We start from the raw sequence: 19,226 nt of genomic DNA, 5'->3' as shown, positions 1-19,226 counted from the left end.
AGTGCCCTAAGATTAACAGAGGAGATCTTGAGAACTTGAGAATTCAGTTTGTGTTGTAGTTCAGCCAACCATAGCATTAGACTTTGGGTTTGGTTTTCCCACCTTTTGGCCCTGGGGCTACGAGAGATTATAGTAGTTAGTAGAAACTTTCGGGTCCTTTATGTAGATCTTCAAAGGAGACTTTAAGGACCTGAGCATATTATTTTCTTCCCTAAAATATCCAGCAGATTTAGAAGCAGCCAGTCATCTCCATTACACTCCTTATTTTGATTGAAATGGTCACAAATAGCATCTACTTGCTCACTTGTACCTTTGCCTTTCATAGGCACTTGATTATAGGTATCCAAATATGGTAATTTGAGAAACCCCTTTGCTACTTATTGCAATGTACTACCAGTCCCCTTTAAAACTCAGGATAAAAGTTACTAATGACTTTAATCTGATTAAAGAAGGAATTCCAGAAACACAGAACAATCTCAGAGAATTCACCCTTAATATGTGTTCTCTAGAACCTCTTTCAATACCAAAATCTATAAGTCAGGCTTCAGCTAGAAAAGGAGAACCAGTAGGAGGTGTGTGCGTGTGTCTGTGTGTGTGCGTGCACACGCACACATCTGTTGTATGGATTCATCACAGAGAACTGACTTATGCAATGGTAGGAGCTTGTTCAGCCATCTCCATAAACTGTTGTCTCTTCATCTGATGCTGAAGCAGCTCAGACATTCATGAAGAAAGGTCACAGCCAGGCTGAACCCCACATATATGAGCTGGAACTCCCCATGAAGATTTAATTAAGACACATATCTTTTCCTTTGCTCTGACCTTGGCAAAGAGAATACTTTGAAGAAACCTGAGCCTGGCAGAACTCAAGCACTTTCCTCCTTTCTCAGCTTAGGTGTCTCCTCAGAAAGGCCTCCCCTGACTACCAAATTCACAGTACCATTCACTTGTTTTCCTCCTCTTCACCTGACTTCAACTTTTTTCAGAGCATTTGACAGAAGCTCTGGTTGTCTGGTGTCTTTATCTCCCAACTGGAAAGTAAGATCCACGAGGGAGTGTTGGTTCACTGTGATTTCACACCTAGATAAGTGCCTGGTATTTTGAAAATATCTAATAAACATTAAATGAGCCATTTTGTAAATCCTCACAATAAGCCTAACAGGTCAATGCTGTCATGACCCTCAGATCACAGAAGAGGATGTGGAAACATTAAGAGGTTAGCTAAGTAGCCCAGAGCATGAGCACATCAGGGTTTCCCTGGATCTATGACTCATTGCGCAGCTCTGTCCTGAGCTCAAGCTTCTTCCTCTCCTCCGTGCTGCCCTCAGACTGCAGGCTTAGGCTTCCCTGGTCCACAGCATCCCATTGGTCCGTGTTTGTCATGTGACCCTGGATACATCACACGCTCTGCTCACCTTCCTTCCCTGACAGGGGTACCCAGGGGAGGGAGGATCTAGGTGTCATCTGCCTCAGCCCTTCAGCTCTGATGACTCTCAGTAACTGCTGTCCTGTCAGGCTTGGCGAAACTTCTCTCATTCAGTTAATCTCTGGCTCATAGAATCTGTTTTCTCTGTCCCCCAAATTAGATCACTAATCATCAGTGAATGACCCACCTGAACTCTCTGTCCCAGGCCTTGCTGCCTTTCCTAGGTACTGGGTCGTGACCATTTCCTATATGCAGCACCAAGGCCTGGGAGAACAGTGACTGAGAACATATTAATAAGACGTGCCGGGATGGGCTGTGGCTTCTCACCTTCATGCTCACCTCACCCTGGCAGTGTCTCTTGAGTCAGGGCCATGATTTACACTTAAGTCCTTCAGGGTTCATGTCATTGCCCAAGGTCAGGAGAACTGGTTGTCAGCTGAAGCCAGACTTATACCCCAGTGTCTTCACTACACACACACACACACACACACACACACACACACACACACACTCTTTTTCAGATTCTTTTCCATTATAGGTTATTGCAAGATATTGAATAGAGTTCCCTGTGCTATACAGTAGGTCCTTGTTGCTTATTATTTTATATATATTAGTGTGTATATGTTAATCCCAAACTCCTAATTTATACCCTCCTGCTCCCCTGCCACCACTATCACTTTGGTAACCATTAGTTTGTTTTTGATGTCTATTTGTTTTGTAAATAAGTTCATTTATATCTTATTTTTAGATTCCACATATAAGTGATAAAACATGATATTTGTCTTTGTCTGGCTTACTTCACTTAGTATGATATATGATAATCTCTAGGCCCATTCATGATGCTGAAAATGGCATTATTTCATTTTTATGGCTGAATAATATTCCATTATTATAAATACATAGATAATGGAATATTGTATATATATACATATATACATACCACATCTTCTTTATCCATTTATCTGTAGATGGACAGATTAGGTTGCTTCCATGTCTTGTGTGTGACCTAAGTCACTTCAGTCATGTCTGACTCTTTGTGATCCTATGGACTGTAACCTACCAAGCTCCTCTGTCCATGGAATTCTCCAGACAAGAATACTGGAGTGGGTTACCATGCCCTCCTCTAGGGCTTCCATGTCTCAGCTATTATAAATAAACATTGGGGTGCATGTGTCTTTTTGAAGTATGGTTTTCTTCAGATATATGCCCAGGAGTGAGATTACTAAATCATACGGTAGCCTGACTGTTCATTTTATAAGGAACTTCCATACTGTTTTCCATAGTAGCTGCACCAATTTACATTCCCACCAACAGTGTAGGAGGGTTCCCTTTTCTCTACACCCTCTTCAGAATTGTTTTTGTAGACTTTTTGATGATGGCCATTCTGACTGGTGTGGGGTGATAACCTCATCATAGTTTTGATTTGCATTTCTCCAATAGTTGGAGACATTGAACATCTTTTCATGTGTGTGTTGGCCACCTGTATGTCTTCTTTGGAGAAATGTCTATTAAGATCATCAGTCCAGTTTTTTATTGGATTGGGTATTTTAGGGGTGGTATTGAGCTGTATTAACTGTTATATATTTTGTAAATTAATCCCTATCAGTTGCATCGTGGAGAAGGCAATGGCACCCCACTCCATTACTCTTGCCTGGAAAATCCCATGGATGGAGGAGCCTGGTAGGCTGCAGTCCCTGGGGTCGCAAAGAGTCGGACACGACTGAACGACTTCCCTTTCAGTTTTCACTTTCATGCATTGGAGAAGGAAATGACAACCCACTCCAGTGTTCTTGCCTGGAGAATCCCAGGGACGGGGGAGCCTGGTGGGCTGCCGTCTATGGGGTCGCACAGAGTTGGACACGACTGAATTGACCTAGCAGCAGTTGCATCATTTGCAAATATTCTCTTCCATTCCATAGGTTGTCTTTTTATTTTGTCTATGATTTCCTTTGCTCTACAAAAGCTTTTAAGTTTAATTACAATGTTTATCAGTACAGCAGAATTTATGTGTTAAATAAAATTGTCATAGCAGTAAAAAATATTAAAATGCGATTGTTAGAGTATTAATGGAAAAAGCCATATCACTCTTGACACAGTTATTTAAAAGGGATTGCTTCACTGCCTTTATAATTTTTAAAATATGTTTGTTAAACATCCTGTAGAAGAGAGTCATCTTCAGTATTACAGATTCCTGTACTGTTGTGTTAAGATTCACCTGTACTTTGGGATCTTCATGAAACATACTTTCTTTTGGAATATATTTCATTGCTAAGATACTGTAAACATTGCTTTCACCTCAATGTAGAAATACTGTTATTTTGCTTGTTTTTCTTTCAGCACCAAAAAATAAACTTTATTTTGCATTAAAAAAAATCCCACCGCAGAAGCACTCATGTTAGAGACTGATTAAATAACCAGAAGACTGGAATCTTGAAGGGCACATTGAGAATCCTGCCTACTACTCAAGCCAGAAGTGGACAGCTGCATCAGTCCAGTCCACTTCGGGACAGCCTGGAAGGACATGGTGAAGGGTAATCCTCCCAGGGAAGAACTTTGAGCAGTGCACCTGTCGTTCCTTCTGCCAGGAGAGATGGCCACAAGTATGAGTGCATAGCTATGCCTAGGTCACGTCCATTTCATTGGCCTAGAGGTCGAGGGCTTTGAGGATACATAGTTGAACATTTGGGACAAGGAGGTCCAGGGGAAAAGTACATGGATGCACCTGTCCAAATGGATACATGATATGAAGATACTTGTGTCTTGTGAGAATTCTCCATAAATAAGCTTACCAGAGCAGAATTTTAATAATCTGATGGATAGGTATTCATCATCTAGACCTCAATCAGCTTCCTTATCCAGCATTCAGGTCATAATCCAGTGGGCTCAAGAACCAAGTGGCCAAGGTGGCAGGGATGGAGATTATGCTTGAAGTAATTCTAGAAAGCAGTTTGTTTTTTCTGCCATAGTCGATTCATAGGTCTTGAAATCAAGGGGTGGAGATGGAAGTGCCTCCTCTCACTACTTATCCCTAAAATGCTTCCCATCCCTGTTACTTTGTTTTAGTGAACCAGAGATCTTAGTCCACTAAGGAACATAACAGTGATGACATTGATGTGGAATTCAAACTGTCAGCTAGCCATTTTGGTCCCCTCATCCCTTTCCATCAAGAGGTGAAGAAGGGGATCCCCTACAGGCTTGGGTAGTGGAAGCTGACAGTCAAAGGGTTTGGGGGTTCCTACTATACAAGGAACTACTATATACAAGGGGCTAAAGAGGAGTATACCCAACATTGCTAAAGAGCTGACTACTCTCACATCTTCTGATTAAAGTTTATGGAAAACGATAACCCACTGAAGGCAGGACATCTAGCCCAGACCCTTCAACAATTAAGATTTAATCATCCTACAAGGCAAAGAACCATGACCAACTGTAGGGCTGCCTCTGGGCAAAAGGAATAAGAAATGAGTAGTGAAAGAGAGCAGTTATGACTACCAGCTACAACTATTGGACCTGCTCCCAGGACTGTACATTTAGCTTAATGTGTTAATAACATCCCCCTCCTCAGGTAGGAGAACAAAGACAGACAACAAGCTATACTTTCACAGGAAATTCTTAGGGCAATAGCCCAGCTTTTACTGACAGAGAACCGTAAAATTGAAAGGCTCCACTGCTTTTTCTCTTAGCCTCTAGAAGGGCAGTTTTCTTGACAACAATATTTTAAGAAGCTTCAGCAGCATCTCATCCCACCATGCAGCATAGAAAATGTGTACTTGCTTCTCATTGTTCTTTGCAAGAACACGGTTATCTATTTTTCTTGTGATTGACTATTTTTGCTCAAGCAGTCGGATTCAACTTTTTCTAGGACCTTTTCAAGTTGCTGAATTAAGACTACTCTTTTAAACCTGAAAATAAAGAGGCATTGAATTAACCAGAAGATATTTAAGCATCTATGATGTGTAAGGCACAGTAATAAATAGAAAATAGACCTTGAAATCTACATGGGAACAGAAAACATATCCTGATAGAAAGATACGGTCTAGGAAAATACCAAGAGAGGCAATCAAGGGCCCAGGCCCACTCCAGACTATAGTGAGCTTTGAAGGCTCTGTGGATGAGTTAGACTAAAATAATAGTCATCTAATACCTATGGAAATAGCATAAGGTGTAATTGAGGGCCAGAGTTTGGCATAAACAAGGCCTGTTCCTGCCCCTGTTCAGCATTGGGCAGAACTGCATTAAAAAAGCTGAGAAGTTCTTTTTTATACTCACCTTGCAGCTTCCTTGATGGTAAATTCAACAAATTTTTTCTTGACTGAAAGAGGTCCTTGTACTTCTTCAAACAGAGTGAAAATTCTTGCAAAATCTGAAGATATTAAAAAAAATAAGTATTTCTAAAGAGATGAGAATAGTGCATCTACCACTTCAGCAACCATTCTTCATGGGCTACAATGTTACACTCTATTTCACAGTGTTACACATGCCTTTCCAGTGATGAATTATAACACCTGTACATCTCTACTAAGGAAACTGCTGTAAACATTAACCATGCAAAACAAAAAAAACTAACAGGGGTATTAGGAATTTTTAGGCAAACTATCGTAAATTATGTAAAAACCCAATTCAATCAAAAGATGAGTTCAAGATGTAGGTTCAGTTTACTCTAAATTGAGCAACTTCCTATGGTTTTATTAATAGATATTCTTTCACTACTTACTTCGTCCAAACTTCCGAACTTCTTTCATTAATTCATATTTTATATCATCATTAATTTTCTGTGCCATAGCAGGACTAATCTGCAATTTATTTGGCACAGTTCCCTTTGAAGACATTGCTGCGGCTTTGGAGCCACCTGCAGAGACACTGCAGTTCTTGGTTCCTCCTATGAGTGCATTATTCCTAGGTTTGAGAATCGGCCCATCTTTCTTGAGACTAGTGAAATCATCAGACAGGGAATCCACTTGGTTGAGTGGGATACCATCTCCTGCCGTATTCATAAGCTCTGATGAAGCAGATTTTGAAAAGAAGCCCCCAGGTGGAGTTTGATTATTTTCCATCTTCTCCTCATGAACATCGTGAGTGACAGTAGCAGCTGCAAACCAAATTAAGAGATTGAGCTGTGAGTTAGATGCATCTTACCACCCCCACAGGGACATCCCTGTGCACTGAAGTTTTGAAGAAATTATTTCATAAAGCAAGAGGATGTTCCAAGTGGAAATAGATCCCCCAAATAGGACTGAGCAAGGAGCATACAACACACCACTTCTTCTCTCTTGACACTCTCAATACATACAGTAATGTATCTAAACAGTTCAACTACTATGCAAACATTCATAGAGCCCTGGCACTCATGATTTAATGTCTCCTCAATGCTCTGTATGAGTTGAAAAGCTGAAAGTCTCACTCTATGTCAAGATGTCTGATATCCACAGTCTATCACCTCAAATCCCTGTCAGTACATGATCCTCCTTATCCATCTTTTCTGTCTCAGAAAAGTGAATTTCTTTTTACTCCAGGTCTGACACCTCTCCTCCATTGACTCAGTCCTCTGTGCTGGGCACCATGCCAGGAGCTGGGGGCAGCCTCCAACAGCACACAAAGAAACAATCCCCACCCTTATGGAATGTCTGTGCTCATGGGAAGGCCAGGCAGGAAGTGTACTACGATTCAACAAAATAATTACAGTTCAAATTCGTGTTTGGGGAGAAGCAAGCAGGGAGGGGACAGAGAGCAGGAGGGGGAGCCCCAGTGGATCACGAGGTCAGGCAGATCCCTTTTGAGCAGGTGTCCTTTGGGCAGAGGCTGGAGGAGGAGGGAGAGCTGGCCTGTGCCCATGCAGAGGACACGTGTTAGGAGAGGATGTTGGGCCCAGGTTGTGCTGAGTTGGTGGACCAGAGTCAGGAGCTCATATTGTGCTCTGAGTGCCAAGGAAAGGTAATGAGGCATTTTCAGCATGGATGTGGTGTGATCTGATTTCTGTGTTGGTATGATCACTCTGGCTGCAAGTCAGAAAATGAGGTAGATGAAAAAGTTGGAAAGTAGAAAAATAAACTACTGGAGTATCTTGGTGACACGATGGCAGCATAGATCAGAGGAATGGAGAGTAATGGTGGGATGTGAGATTTATACTTAGTATCCAATTGCTGAACTTGCTAAGCAATATAAGTGAAAGAATAATAAAAGAATAAGAATCTCGAGTGAATCCGAATATTTTAGTCTGAACTACTGGATAGAGCAAGTGTGTGCAGGTATTAAGCAACTGCTCGCAAGAATGGAGTGTGGCCAACATTTCCTGATTCTAGTTCAGTGACCTCACATTGGTGGCCTGACCTAGGCCATGGTGGGACTACTTATGCTACGGATATCTGCAAACTTTAAATACTAGGACTTCTAAACCCTTCCATGTCCCCTGTACCTGTGGATAACAGGTTGTTATACATTTATGTACATTACATCTGATGAATGGTATTATTAGCTGAGATACAGATGGCTAAAAGTAGAGCATTTTTGAAATGGGAAAAGGTCAGAAGATCATACATGTAGAACCAGTTGAATTTTAGATATTTAGTATTAATAGATACTCAATGGAAATACCATGTAGGCAGTTGTATATGAGTCTGAAGTTCAGGAGCAAGTTGTGGTCTAGAGGAATAAAAGTAAGAATTTTTGTAGTGTGAATCATGTTTAAAGCTGTAAGACTGCATGGGATCATCTACAGAGATGGTGGATTGAAGGGAAAGGAGCCCAATATTCAGCTTTGGGTCTCTGCAGTACTTAGAGGTGGGAAAGAAGACAGAAAAGGAAGGAAAAAAATAAGTCACTAATAAAAGGGCAAGGAATCTAGGAGAATGTGGTGTCTGGGGACACTAAAAATTTTCTATGGAAGAGGGAGTGAACAACTGTATCACATGCTGCTGAGAAATTAATGCCAAAGTGTAGCAGACACTGGTGACTTTGACACTGTTTCATTGGAGTACCATAAGAAGGAGCCAGACTACACTTAGTTAGAGCATGAACAAAATGTGAGCACAGGAAGAATGTGAGCAGATCTGTCCACTTATTTAGCCCTTCATCTCCTTCTGTCTCAGGTAGCTGCTTTATTAACTCTTGCAGCAACTCCAAATGATTAGACCTAACTAGTCCCTTGCCCCTCTACTTGCAAGTATGCTCATATCTGTCCATCCTTCAAGGACATAACTATAAGCTTCTTTTGACATGACTAAACCCAAGAGATAGAATTCCCCTCTCCTTGATTGCTTAGCCGTGGTGACATACTTCTCCTTCTCTTAGATGATGAGTGGCCCTTGGGCTCTCCAGGATGTTTCCTTTGTTTTTCATGCCCTGCTGTGACTCGAACTGCTTTATCATGCTTCATTTTCTGAAAAACATCAGTGGACATATTCCATTAAAGACAAAATGCAGTCACAGGCTTCATGCATATACAGCCATGCATTTATATCATTAAAAGAGGTTTTAATCATGGGTCAAAGATTTACTGTCACTTAACACACACACTGGGATGACCCAGAGGGATGGTATGGAGAGGGAGGAGGAGGAAGGTTCAGGATGGGGAACACATGTATACCTGTGGCGGATTCATTTTGATATTTGGCAAAACCAATACAATATTGTAAAGTTTAAAAATAAAATTAAAAAAAAAAGAAAAAGAAAACACAATCCAATTTCAATCCAGTCTAAGTGAAATAAGGAGAAGGTAAAATAGGAGGTGTTGGCCAAAGCCAAACATGGTACAACTCTGATTATTAAGAATGCTGGGAAATGAGTGGTTCTCATTAACCAAAGTGATAAATACATGGTTATCCCTAAATTTAGAGAAATACACACCATTTTGTTTTAGCTCTTCTTGGGGAGGAAAAAAGGAAAATTTTTTTTGTCATTTTGTGCTTTAAATCTATTAACACACTGATTAACACTTTATTAAATGGTACATGTTGATGGTGAAAGTTAGAGTACTGATAATGTAAATCCTCACATTTCTAACCTATGAAGATTCAAATATGTCACCTTTGGGGCTGGGCAGGTCTTCAGAGTATTTTTCAGTGTTGGTGGCAGATAAAACATGAAATTGAAGGGTATAATAGGTTCAGTTCAGTTCAGTCTCTCAGTCGTGTCTGACTCTTTGTGACCCCATGAATCACAGCACGCCAGGCCTCCCGTCCATCACCAACTCCTGGAGTTCACTTACACTCATGTGCATCGAGTCAGTGATGCCATCCAGCCATCTCATCCTCTGTCGTCCCCTTCTCCTCCTGCCCCCAATCCCTCCCAGCATCAGAGTCTTTTCCAATGAGTCAACTCTTCGCATGAGGTGGCCAAAGTATTGGAGTTTCAGCTTTAGCATCATTCCTTCCAAAGAAATCCCAGGGCTGATGTCCTTCAGAATGGACTGGTTGGATCTCCTTGCAGTCCAAGGGACTTTCAAGAGTCTTCTCCAACATCACAGTTCAAAAGCATCAATTCTTCAACGCTCAGCTTTCTTCACAGTCCAACTTTCACATCCATACATGACCACTGGAAAAACCATAGCCTTGACTAGGTGGACCTTTGTTGGCAAAGTAATGTCTCTGCTTTTCAATATGCTGTCTAGATTGGTCATAACTTTCCTTCCAAGGAGTAAGCGTCTTTTAATTTCATGGCTACAGTCACCATCTGCAGTGATTTTGGAGCCCAGAAAAATAAAGCCTGACACTGTTTCCACTGTTTCCCCATCTATTTCCCATGAAGTGATGGGACCAGATGCCATGATCTTCGTTTTCTGAATGTTGAACTTTAAGCCAACTTTTTCACTCTCCACTTTCACTTTCATCAAGAGGCTTTTTAGTTCCTCTTCACTTTCTGCCATAAGAGTGGTGTCATCTGCATATCTGAGGTTATTGATATTTCTCCCGGCAATCTTGATTCCAGCTTGTGTTTCTTCCAGCCCAGCATTTCTCATGATGTAGTCTGCATATAAGTTAAATAAACAGGGTGACAATACACAGCCTTGACGTACTCCTTTTCCTATTTGGAACCAGTCTGTTGTTCTATGTCCAGTTCTAACTGTTGCTTCCTGACCTGCATACAGATTTCTCAAGAGGCAGATCAGGTGGTCTGGTATTCCCATCTCTTTCAGAATTTTCCACAGTTTATTGTGATCCACACAGTCAAAGGCTTTGGCATGGTCAATAAAGCAGAAATAGATGTTTTTCTGGAACTCTCTTGCTTTTTCGATGATCAAGTGGATATTGGCAATTTGATCTCTGGTTCCTCTGCCTTTTCTAAAACCAGCTTGAACATTAGGTTAGCTAAGAGTTATTTTCGTCAAAGGATAACCCAAGAATATGCCTTTGCATTATCTGAATACGTCTGTGACAAAAATACTTTCCCATATTTGCATTTCCCATAAAGAAATACCCCATAATGCGTGAAAACATTTTCATTGAACATTTGTCTCTACCAGGTACTGTTTTAAATGCTTTCCATGTATTAACTCAATCCGTCACCAAATCCTATAAGTTAGGTGTGATTGTTATCTCCATTGTTTAAGTTGAGGAAACTAAGGCACAGAAGATTTAAAAAACTCCAATTAAGGAGAATTTTGGGGGTGAAGTAGAATAGGTTTTACTCTAGTTTTGTTATAGAAGAGATTGCTGCATGTTCTGTGCCTCTATATCAGTGATCTCTTCTATGAGTGCAGATATAATTCTCTTTGTTTTCATGATTTAATGATCAACTCAGTATGTCTTTCTCTTACACACAAAACACTCTCACATAAGACATTCATGAGGATAATCCAATCATGGCAACATCACCTAGTACTTTATTTCTCTTTTCTCTCTCTCTTTTTGGCCATGCCTCATGCTTGTGGGATCTTAGTTCCCTAACCAGGGTCCAAACCTGACCCTGACAGGGTAACAGGCAGGAAGGCCAGGGGTCTCCAAACGGAGGAAATAGGCTGCAAGTGTCAGACATTTTCTCTCTCTTAAGAGGCAGGAGGAAACAAACTAGCGATATTTTTTCCTTCTCTAGAGGTTAAAACCCTTGACTCCAACGCGGGAGACCTGGGTTCGATCCCAGGGTCAGGAAGATCCCCTGGAGAAGGAAATGGTAACCCACTCCAGTATTCTTGCCTGGAGAATCCCATGGATGGAGAAGCCTGGTGGGCTACAGTCCACGGGGTCGCAAAGAGTTGGACACGACTGAGCGACTTCACTTTCACTTTTCATACAAATTTAAAAGAAGGTTTCTCTTAAAATACTGTGTTGCCATAATGACACCTGGTCTCACCTGAAGTTAACTATTCTCAAACCTTGAGTTAACCAATGCATTTTTCTTATGGAAATGTTTGTCTTAAGCTATGTTAATGTACTATGCATTTACCCCAGACTCTTGTCTTCAAGTCGGTTCCACCTAATGGCTCAGAACCTACTTGACAAACCATTATGTTATACTCAGATATTGTTCCCCTAATTTATGTAAATTAAACTATTTGTATGGTAATCTACCCTTCTACAAGATTCAAGTCAATCATTTTATGGCCCAGGATGAATCCTCTGGTGCCAAGATTATCCCAAAATACATTTTATGGATGAGGGGCCTGGTGCCATTCTGAGTTTTAAGACATTCCTTTCTTTCATTAACAGACTGCTAGTGGAGAAGGCAATGGCACCCCACTCCAGTACTCTTGCTTGGAAAATCCCATGGGCGGAGGAGCCTGGTAGGCTGCAGTCCATGGGGTTGCGAAAAGTCGGACACCACTGAGCGACTTCACTTTCACTTTTCCCTTTCATGCATTGGAGATGGAAATGGCAACCCACTCCAGTGTTCTTGCCTGGAGAATCCCAGGGACGGGGGAGCCTGGTGGGCTGCCGTCTATGGGGTCGCACAGAGTTGGACATGACTGAAGCAATTTAGCAGCAGCAGCAGTGACTATATAACATCCAGATGAAGACTAGCAGGGGGGTACTCTTTCTGCCCCCTTCTGATGCCTATGTCAGAAGCTTTCTCTATTTCCTTTGTACTTTAATAAAACTGTATTACACAAAAGCTCTGAGCGATCAAGCCTCGTCTCTGGCCCCAGATTGAATTCTTCTCCTCCGGAGGCCAAGAATCCCGGTGTCTTCCTGGGTTAACAACAACCTTTCAACCCCCTGGCAGTGGAAGTGCAGAGTCCTAACCACTGGACCACCAAGGAAGTCCCTAGTACTTCATTTTTCAAGAGGAACATTCAGTGATTGTCTAGATAGAGCACTAGTGGCTTGAATAATAGAAACAGGAAGTAGAGTATAATCTGGAATTAAGAGAGTTACTATAGGGGTGGGAAAGAATATAGACTTTGGAGCCAGGAAGATATAGATTCAAATCCTGGCTCTATCTCTTAGCTGTGTAACTCAGGGCAAGGCATTTGACCACTGTCAACCTTGATTTCTTCTTATTAAAGGGAAGATAGTAATACTCATATACAGAACAATTGTGAGCATTAAATGTTATAATTTAAACACCAGATCCTAACACACTACTATATATAAAATAGGTAAGAAACAAGAACCTACTGTGAACACAGGGACCTATACTCAATATAGTGTAATAACCTATAATGGAAAAGAATCTGAAAAAGAACATATGTATAACTGAATCACTTTGCTGTACACTTGAAGTTAATACAACATTGTAAATTAAATATATGTCACTTAAAAAAAGAATAAAAACCCCCAAGTCTTAGTCCAATAAAAAACAACTATTATTTCTGTTCAACCAACACATTCTTGTACCAGGAGGCTCCCAGTTTGTTTACACAAGAATCACTATGTCATATTTTATCTTTTAAATAAAAAGAAGTAAAGCCTGAGATTTACATTTATCCTTGGAAGAAGAAAATACTTATACTAAGTATCAAAATTTGGACAGACCTTCTCATTTTTAAACATAGAGTTGAAAGTATAAACTGTTTTAGGTTGACCTGGATCAATCTCTTGAGGTGGGGAGGCCCGTGTCTTCAGATCTTCCTCATGGCTAACTCTTTGCATGAGAATACCTTGGTGAGAAAGTGGAAAAGCACTAGAAAAGTAATTGATGTTATACAGCTCAAGTGAATGATCCTCTAGGGAGGACATGGTCATAGACTATGTTAGCAACCTATACCACTGCACCAAACAGAGTTTAGAATCTCGTATCTAGGGTCTACATCATGTTCTAAGATCTAGAATCATCTCCCTTCATCTAAGTAATTTATCAGTCCACCGTTACCACTGCCTATTGGCTCCAACAACTAGGTCTAGAACAACTCCCCTATGTTGCAAACCAAGTTTGAGAATGGACTGACTTCCCTTATAGCACCATCCCAACTAAATGATCATTCTTCTTCCCTATTTGCAAGAGCCTAGGCTCCATGGCATTCTTTCCCCAGAGAATCTTGGATAGTGGGCACTGATAATTGCCCTCTTTGGATAATTTGATTAAATGTACAGACTTTCTTCCCAGAAAAGTCACTTTATATATGAATCTTGGAATATAATTTCATGGCTGTGTCCAGCTGTGAAAGCTGCTCAACTTAATGAACAGATGATCCTGCTTAAAATCAACAAAATTGAAAAAAGAGGCTTTATAAACTGACACCAACTATCCCGGATACTATCAGTTTCAATATTTCCATGTAAACAAGGAATTCTCTGCTGAACCCATAGCTATAGGCACTGTGATATATAAGTGTACAGTACCTGGAATCTTATGCATCTAGATTCTTCCATTTTTCAATTGGTTAAACCTGGGGAAACTACTTAAAGGCTTACTAGAAGTTGCTATTTCCATAAAATATGTAGAAATTATCTACCTTATGGACTGTTTTAAAGGTTATTACAAGATGCAAAACATAAAGTGGGTAGTATGTGTGCTGATTAAAATGCACCTCTCCTTAAGCTAAAAAAAATAAACTTGGACCTAGTTAGATGTAAATATTCAGTGAAAATGAATATTATAAATATTAAAGTACTACAAAATAACCTCAGTTCAGTTCAGTTGCTCAGTAGTGTCTGACTCTGCAACCCCATGGAACCTGAAGAGTTCATCTTTCAGTGTCCTATCTTTTTGCTTTTTCATACTGTTCATGGGGGTCTCAAGGCAAGAATAATAAAGTGGTTTGCCATTCTCTTCTCCAGTGGACGTTCTGTCAGAACCCTCCACCATGACCTGTCCATCTTGGGTGGCCCTACATAGCATGGCTCATAGTTTCACTAAGTTAGACAAGGCTGTGGTACATGTGATCAGATTGTTTAAATAACCTACTCATGCAATAAACACCTTCATGCAAGTCAGACTTGAAATTTCACTCATCAACAAATGTTCTAAATAAAATCTTATCTGTTTTTAGCAGATTGGCTCTCCTCCTAGTTAACTGGTCTAAATGACTGCTATGTGCAATATCATAAACATTTCTATATGTCTGATGTCTCAAATCCCACTTTAAATGAAGCAAATATTTTTAGTTACCCCTAAAGTTTTTTTTTTTAACTTTACATAATTGTATTAGTTTTGCCAAATATCAAAATGAATCTGCCACAGGTATACATGTGTTCCCCATCCTGAAACCTCCTCCCTCCTCCCTCCCCATACCATCCCTCTGGGTCGTCCCAGTGCACTAGCCCCAAGCATCCAGTATCGTGCATCGAACCTGGACTGGCATCGCGTTTCATACATGATATTTTACATGTTTCAATGCCATTCTCCCAAATCTTCCCACCCTCTCCCTCTCCCATAGAGTCCATAAGACTGTTCTATACATCAGTGTCTCTTTTGCTGTCTTGTACACAGGGTTATTGTTACCGTCTTTCTAAATTCCATATATATGTGTTATTATACTGTATTGGTGTTTTTCCTTCTGGCTTACTTCACTCTGTATAATAGGCTCCAGTTTCATCCACCTCATTAGAACTGATTCAAATGTTTTCTTTTTAATGGTTGAGTCATACTCCATTGTGTATATGTACCACAGCTTTCTTATCCATTCATCTGCTGATGGGCATCTAGGTTGCTTCCATGTCCTGGCTATTATAAACAGTGCTGCGATGAACATTGGGGTACACGTGTCTCTTTCCCTTCTGGTTTCCTCAGTGTGTATGCCCAGCAGTGGGATTGCTGGATCATAAGACAGTTCTATTTCCAGTTTTTAAAGAAATCTCCACACTGTTCTCCATAGTGGCTGTACTAGTTTGCATTCCCACCAACAGTGCAAGAGGGTTCCCTTTTCTCCACACCCTCTCCAGCATTTATTATTTGTAGACTTTTGGATCGCAGCCATTCTGACTGGTGTGAAATGGTACCTCATAGTGGTTTTGATTTGCATTTCTCTGATAATGAGTGATGTTGAGCATCTTTTCATGTGTTTGTTAGCCATCTGTATGTCTTCTTTGGAGAAATGTCTATTTAGTTCTTTGGCCCATTTTTTGATTGGGTCATTTATTTTTCTGGAGTTGAGCTGTAGGAGTTGCTTGTATATTTTTGAGATTAGTTGTTTGTCAGTTGCTTCATTTGCTATTATTTTCTCCCATTCTGAAGGCTGTCTCTTCACCTTGCTAATAGTTTCCTTTGATGTGCAGAAGCTTTTAAGTTTAATTAGGTCCCATTTGTTTATTTTTGCTTTTATTTCCAATATTCTGGGAGGTGGGTCATAGAGGATCCTGCTGTGATGTATGTCAGAGAGTGTTTTGCCTATGTTCTCCTCTAGGAGTTTTATAGTTTCTGCTCTTAGGTTTAGATCTTTAATCCATTTTGAGTTTATTTTTGTGTATGGTGTTAGAAAGTGATCTAGTTTCATTGTTTTAAAAGTGGCTGACCAGATTTCCCAGCACCACTTGTTAAAGAGATTGTCTTTAATCCATTGTATATTCTTGCCTCCTTTGTCAAAGATAAGGTGTCCATACGTGCATGGATTTATCTCTGGGCTTTCTATTTTGTTCCATTGATCTGTATTTCTGTCTTTGTGCCAGTACCATACTGTCCTGATAACTGTGGCTTTGTAGTAGAGCCTGAAGTCAGGTAGGTTGATTCCTCCAGTTCCATTCTTCTTTCTCAAGATTGCTTTGGCTATTCGAGGTTTTTGTATTTCCATACAAATTGTGAAATTATTTGTTCTAGCTCTGTGAAGAATACTGTTGGTAGCTTGATAGGGATTGCATTGAATCTATAAATTGCTTTGGGTAGTATACTCATTTTCACTATATTGATTCTTCCAATCCATGAACATGGTATATTTCTCCATCTGTTAGTGTCCTCTTTGATTTCTTTCACCAGTGTTTTATAGTTTTCTATATATAGGTCATTAGTTTCTTTAGGTAGATATATTCCTAAGTATTTTATTCTTTCTGTTGCAATGGTGAATGGAATTGTTTCCTTAATTTCTCTTTCTGTTTTCTCATTATTAGTGTATAGGAATGCAAGGGATTTCTGTGTGTTGATTTTATATCCTGCAACTTTACTATAGTCATTGATTAGTTCTAGTAATTTTCTAGTGGAGTCTTTAGGGTTTTCTATGTAGAGGATCATGTCATCTGCAAATAGTGAGAGTTTTACTTCTTCTTTTCCAATTTGGATTCCTTTTATTTCTTTTTCTGCTCTGATTGCTGTGGCCAAAACTTCCAAAACTATGTTGAATAGTAATGGTGAAAGTGGGCACCCTTGTCTTGTTCCTGACTTTAGAGGAAATGCTTTCAATTTTTCACCATTGAGGATAATGTTTGCTGTGGGTTTGTCATATATAGCTTTTATTATGTTGAGGTATGTTCCTTCTATTCCTGCTTTCTGGAGAGTTTTTATCATAAATGGATGTTGAATTTTGTCAAAGGCTTTCTCTGCATCTATTGAGATAATCATATGGTTTTTATTTTTCAATTTGTTAATGTGGTGTATTACATTGATTGATTTGCGAATATTGAAGAATCCTTGCATCCCTGGGATAAAGCCCACTTGGTCATGATGTATGATCTTTTTAATGTGTTGTTGGATTCTGATTGCTAGAATTTTGTTAAGGATTTTTGCATCTATGTTCATCAGTGATATTGGCCTGTAGTTTTCTTTTTTTGTGGGATCTTTGTCAGGTTTTGGTGTTAGGGTGATGGTGGCCTCATAGAATGAGTTTGGAAGTTTACCTTCCTCTGCAATTTTCTGGAAGAGTTTGAGTAGGATAGGTGTTAGCTCTTCTCTAAATTTTTGGCAGAATTCAGCTGTGAAGCCGTCTGGACCGGGGCTTTTGTTTGCTGGAAGATTTTTGATTACAGTTTCAATTTCCGTACTTGTGATGGGTCTGTTAAGATTTTCTATTTCTTCCTGGTCAAGTTTTGGAAAGTTGTACTTTTCTAAGAATTTGTCCATTTCTTCCACGTTGTCCATTTTATTGGCATATAATTGTTGATAGTAGTCTCTTATGATCCTTTGTATTTCTGTGTTGTCTATTGTGATCTCTCCATTTTCATTTCTAATTTTATTGATTTGATTTTTCTCCCTTTGTTTCTTGATGAGTCTGGCTAATGGTTTGTCAATTTTTTTTTATCCTTTCAAAGAACCAGCTTTTGGTTTTGTTGATTTTTGCTATGGTCTCTTTTGTTTCTTTTGCATTTATTTCTGTTCTAATTTTTAAGATCTCTTTCCTTCTACTAACCCTGGGGTTCTTCATTTCTTCCTTTTCTAGTTGCTTTAGGTGTAGAGTTAGGTTATTTATTTGACTTTTTTCTTGTTTCTTGAGGTGTGCCTGTATTGCTATGAACTTTCCCCTTAGGACTGCTTTTACCATGTCCCACAGGTTTTGGGTTGTTGTGTTTTCATTTTCATTCATTTCTATGCATATTTTGATTTCTTTTTTGATTTCTTCTGTGATTTGTTGGTTATTCAGCAGTGTGTTGTTCAGCCTCCATATGTTGGAATTTTTAATAGTTTTTGTCCTGTAATTGAGATCTAATCTTACTGCATTGTGGTCAGAAAAGATGCTTGGAATGATTTCTATTTTTTTGAATTTACCAAGGCTAGCTTTATGGCCCAGGATGTGATCTATCCTGGAGAAGGTTCCATGTGCGCTTGAGAAAAAGGTGAAATTCATTGTTTTGGGATGAAATGTCCTATAGATATCAATTAGGTCTAACTGGTCTATTGTATCGTTTAAAGTTTGTGTTTCCTTGTTAATTTTCTGTTTAGTTGATCTATCCATAGGTGTGAGTGGGGTATTAAAGTCTCCCACTATTATTGTGTTATTGTTAATGTCTCCTTTCATACTTGTTAGCATTTGTCTTACATACTGCGGTGCTCCCGTGTTGGGTGCATATATATTTATAATTGTTATATCTTCTTCTTGGATTGATCCTTTGATCATTATGTAGTGACCATCTTTGTCTCTTTTCACAGCCTTTGTTTTAAAGTCTATTTTATCTGATATAAGTATTGCTACTCCTGCTTTCTTTTGGTCCCTATTTGCATGGAAAATCTTCTTCCAGCCCTTCACTTTCAGTCTGTATGTGTCCCCTGTTTTGAGGTGGGTCTCTTGTAGACAACATATGTAGGAGTCTTGTTTTTGTATCCATTCAGCCAGTCTTTGTCTTTTGGTTGGGGCATTCAACCCATTTACGTTTAAGGTAATTACTGATAAGTATGATCCCGTTGCCATTTACTTTATTGTTTTGGGTTCGAATTTATACACTGTTTTTGTGTTTCCTGTCTAGAGAATATCCTTTAGTATTTGTTGGAGAGCTGGTTTGGTGGTGCAGAATTCTCTCAGCTTTTGCTTGTCTGAAAATCTTTTGATTTCTCCTTCATACTTGAATGA

General features: G+C 39.6%; 1 protein-coding gene across 1 annotated transcript; it reads right to left on the bottom strand.

The window, feature by feature from the left end:
- Nucleotides 1–5,036: 5,036 nt before the first annotated feature.
- LOC139181276 (integrator complex subunit 6-like) lies at nucleotides 5,037–13,548 on the bottom strand. The gene is made up of 5 exons (XM_070784206.1): nucleotides 13,333–13,548; nucleotides 8,699–8,801; nucleotides 6,141–6,515; nucleotides 5,696–5,789; nucleotides 5,037–5,328 (listed from the first exon to the last, which is right to left on the bottom strand). Exons 1-5 carry the CDS (start codon nucleotides 13,540–13,542, stop codon nucleotides 5,232–5,234), a joined length of 879 nt encoding a protein of 292 aa, XP_070640307.1. The 5' UTR covers nucleotides 13,543–13,548; the 3' UTR covers nucleotides 5,037–5,231.
- Nucleotides 13,549–19,226: the final 5,678 nt, after the last annotated feature.

The sequence above is a fragment of the Bos indicus genome, chromosome X, assembly GCF_029378745.1.
Source record: "Bos indicus isolate NIAB-ARS_2022 breed Sahiwal x Tharparkar chromosome X, NIAB-ARS_B.indTharparkar_mat_pri_1.0, whole genome shotgun sequence".
NCBI lineage: Eukaryota > Metazoa > Chordata > Mammalia > Artiodactyla > Bovidae > Bos > Bos indicus.
Note: the sequence above shows the minus strand (reverse complement) of the source record. Positions and strands in the feature narration are given on the sequence as shown.